General features: G+C 39.5%; 1 protein-coding gene across 1 annotated transcript; it reads left to right on the top strand.

Annotated features, from left to right (window-relative positions):
* The first annotated feature begins 613 nt into the window (after positions 1–613).
* Positions 614–2,595, top strand: LOC108716294 (vomeronasal type-2 receptor 26). Its single transcript, XM_018262417.2, has 2 exons — positions 614–935; positions 1,149–2,595. The coding sequence occupies exons 1-2, from the start codon at positions 932–934 to the stop codon at positions 2,066–2,068; spliced, it is 924 nt and encodes a 307-aa protein (XP_018117906.2). The 5' UTR covers positions 614–931; the 3' UTR covers positions 2,069–2,595.
* Positions 2,596–4,435: the final 1,840 nt, after the last annotated feature.

Raw genomic sequence — 4,435 nt, 5'->3', positions numbered from 1 at the left:
ATGGGGTTGTCTGGCATGTGATCTGATTGCTCGGATTTGGGGGAGAAGCCTCTGCTCATTACTTAGGTGATCCAGGTACCTGCCAGTGGCTGTCTGCGGCCCAGGGCAAGGGGACTGCGGTTGGAGTACGTGATTTTCTTCCCCAATGACAGACATGTTTATTATGTGTCTTGCTGTTGGGGGGGGGGTAGGGCTGCAATTGGGTGGGCAGGAGGGTTAATGAGCAGCCTCTTCTAATTCCCTATAGGATATCTGGAAGCTTTAGTATTCTGCGGCTAAAACTGAGACATTACTTAAAATGCCAAAGAACTTATTTTATACGTTCTTGGCATTTAGAGCCTTTGTCTGCCAGCAGGCAAAGTGATAATAACTACAAGTCTGTGGTGACAGAAGCTGCATTTAATGAATATTAACACTATAATAAATGTTGTAAAACAGCAATCCAGAAAGCAAAGATTGGAAATGAGGAGCACATTACAGAAGAGGCTAAGACTAACCCCAACATTTTTTAAAGTATATTAATAGTAAAACGATGTAAAAAATGTGATCTTAAATCATGGAAAAATGTGATCTTAAATTTTAATATATTTGGCCCTAGGAGTTGAGGTTTCATTCCCTTACAGAATTTCCACATAGACTGTCAGCAGAACAGGTCTAATGGGTGTTTCGGAGGAGCAGGTTAGACTGAAGATAAGTTTGCCAGTAATGATGTAGGTAGGACCAGGGAGGAGGCTCAGTGGCAGGCTGGCACCTGGGCTGTTGCCAATAATGTCTTGTCAGGGGTTGATATGATTTGCTGTTCTCTTCCCAGTTCCCCCAGTCATTGTGCACTGCACCCTGTGAGCCTGGATACAGAAAGTCTCCCCAAGAAGGAAAGCCCCATTGCTGCTATGCCTGTGTGCAGTGTTTGGAGGGAGAGATCTCCAATACAATGGGTGAGTTGGTATGTCGGATACAGTTGAGTTATTCTCTAGGCAGTTGGTAGCAGAGATGCGAGCAGATTGCAAGAGGGCAGTATAGAAAGAAGGAAGGACAGTAAGAAAGGACGAGAGCAAAGAAGTTAGTTAGACCAGTTTTCTAGGTGAATTAAATATATTGCTGCAGCAAATACTGTATGAGATACTCAGTAATGTCTGTTACCTTTACAGACATGGACTCCTGCCTGGCCTGCCCTGAAGATCATTGGTCCAACCAAAGACGAGATCGATGTATCCCAAGACTTAGAGACTTTCTCTCCTATGAAGACCCATTAGGTGCAGCCCTGGTGTGTGTTGCACTTGTGCTGACACTAATAACAGTGTTAGTGCTGGGGGTATTTATTTTATACCGGGACACTCCTATAGTCAGAGCCAATAACAGGAATCTCAGCTACATGCTCCTCCTCTTCCTCATGATGTCCTTCCTCTGCCCATTGTTATTTATTGGACCCCCTGACAATCTGACCTGCCAACTTCGTCAGGTAACTTTTGGGATTGTATTTGCAGGAGCCGTCTCTTCTGTCCTGGCTAAAACCATCACAGTGGTCTTAGCCTTCAAAGCCACAAAGCCGGGGAGCAAGTTAAGGAAGTGGCTGGGAAACAGAATGTCCTTCTCTCTGGTCTTTATCTGCTCACTGGTCCAGACTGTTATATGTATCATGTGGCTGATCCACTCTCCACCATTCCCAGACTATGACACGTGGTCAGTTAAAGGGAAGATAATATTACAGTGCAATGAGGGCTCAGTCACTGCTTTCCATATGGTGCTGGGTTACATGGGATTTTTGGCAGCTCTGAGTTTCCTTGTTGCTTTTCTAGTGAGGAAGGTCCCAGACAGATACAATGAGGGCCAACTTATCACCTTCAGCATGTTGGGTTTCTGCAGTGTCTGGGTCTCCTTCATCCCAGCCCATCTGAGCACCAAAGGCAAATACACTGTGGCTGTGGAGATATTTGCCATCCTGGCATCTGGGGCCGGCCTCTTGGCCAGCATCTTTATCCCCAAATGTTATATTATCTTGATCAGGCCAGAACTGAACAGAAAGGACAAACTTATCAGAGTAGACCTCTCTGTAGAAACAACAACATGACCATCACTTATATTTTTCACGCTCATCTAAACCTCTTACACCTCTGGTTTTCTCTCTGAATATCTGGGAAATTATTAAGGTGAGAAGGACTTGGTCTGCCTAGATGAAGTGAGCCTACTCCTTTATATATACAGACTGAAATTATTTGAACTCCTAGCTATTTAATACCTCATTCTCTTTGGCTGTTTGTAGGTTCTCTAGGCCTGTCCAGTGTGTACATACTGTGACTCTGAACTCCTACACTTGATTTTGGCCTGTTATTCTGACTACTCCTGAAACCTTCCTGCCTTTACCTGTGGCTGGACCTTAACCTCTGGAGGAACCATGATATTGTTCCCATAAGGGACCAAGGGTTTAACTATAAAGAGAGAAGAACCTGTGACTGCCAGGGGTGCTTAGAAGTATAGGTGGTCAGTGGGGCACTGTTTTATTATATGTTAATTCATTAATTGTCATATTACAAAAGTATAGGGGATCCCTAAAAGGATTTTGTTGTGGGACCTGATAACTTGTAGTTACATTACTGTAAGAACTAAACTTCAGCCTCTTTAAAACCAAACTTAAATCCTGCTTATCACAATAGAATGGTATGTGGTCTAATCATGGCACTGATGGGCTTGTGCCACATTTTATTTAAACTACTTATTTCCCTTCCCCTTTCTAAACATGTTTATTACATTTTCATAAACAAGTCAAAATCAAAGACAATATTTAAAAAGTATTGCTAATAGAAAAAAAAATGTATATAATATTAATACAGCACTCACAGGAAGGTCCCCATAGGCTTGGCTAACTTTTTTTGGTCGAAGGATAATCCTTCGATCGTTGGATTAAAATCCTTCGAATCGAACGATTATTCCTTCGATCAAACTATTTGCGCAAAATCCTTCAACTTCGATATTCGAAGTCGAAGGATTTTAGTTCCCAGTCGAATATATTAACCCTCGATATTCGACCCTTGATGCATTTGCCCCATATTATGTTATTATATTATGTTATTATGTAAAAAGACATCTTACATATCACATCTAATAATGCACACAAACGGTTAACGCCTTATTCTTGTTTTTAAACAAGAAAGACCCCAATTTACTCCATTGTTGAGAAATGAAAGGTCCGGACCAAAAAGCGTAAAATAAATAAATTGATTTTCTCTGCATTACACTTTGGACATAAAGAAATAGAATTATAAAATAAATAAAATGTTGTGGCCTGTATAGACCAATATATATATATGTGAACAGGCGGGTGTGTGACTTACATATTGGGCCTGACGTTTTACCACAAAACATTGGATGAATTCATTTATGTCCTGACTACGTCAAATGATTATTACTCTAGTCAGGTAGTAGAAATCCTGAGTTTTTATGAGCAAACTCTAGTTTCTGCCTACTTCAAAGTATTATCCACCCAGTAGTCTCATCTACTGTGATTGTGAAATTGTGAAGCACTGATATGGCCACTCATACATTTGGACCATCTATCAGCAAATTTTGGAGGGGACAATTGTCTTTTATACATGAATCCAGACATTTTTATTATTATATGATTATTGCAATGAGGAAGTTCAATTATCTCAACAATTACATATGACCAAAAAGATAATATATAACCATATGGGGCTTGCCATAACTCTATATCAGGATTAGTATATCTATCACCACCATGAATCCATTCAATCCCATAGTAGCATCTTAATATCAAAGCCATATTAAGGAGTTTAATTATATATTATTTTTGTTTATTTCCACAAAAAAAATCGAGTTTTCAAGGGTATTTTTTGGTCAAAAATAGATTTTACGGGCTAAAAAACTCCAATCTTTGGAGATTTATTATACCCCAAACCTGGAAGTAGCTTGAATCTGAAAATACACCATCTAAAACCTGTCTGGGTCATGTAGAAGTCAATGGCAGAGGTCCCTTTAACCATTTGAAGATGTTAATAGCCTTAATGATGTTCGGTGGGTTTCCCTTGAAAACGCAATCAATTTGAGAGATTCAGGGGTTATTTTGCTGAAAACTTGGTAATTCCAAGTTTTCAGGTTTCTCAACTCAAATTCAATGATTCAAGCTTTTTACATTCAAGTTTTTCTTAAATTAGAACCATTTGCTCACAAAGCTCTAAAATTCGATCGTTGATAAATAAACTCCTAAATTTTCCTAAAATCTGCCAAATTTTGACCACCCTTTGGAAAATGAAAATCTCAATTAAGACAAAGCAATCTTTGTTTTTCGGAGTTCCAAATGAATGAGGAAAGGGATTAATCCAAAGATTTGATGTCCGAATGTTTGTGTAATAATTGTAAACTTATCAAGGGATAAATTAATTTAAGAAATACCCTGTGAGGTTACTTTTTGAATGGCAGG

The sequence above is a fragment of the Xenopus laevis genome, chromosome 5L, assembly GCF_017654675.1.
Source record: "Xenopus laevis strain J_2021 chromosome 5L, Xenopus_laevis_v10.1, whole genome shotgun sequence".
NCBI classification, from domain to species: domain Eukaryota; kingdom Metazoa; phylum Chordata; class Amphibia; order Anura; family Pipidae; genus Xenopus; species Xenopus laevis.
This window is presented reverse-complemented; position numbering and strand designations above follow the sequence as displayed.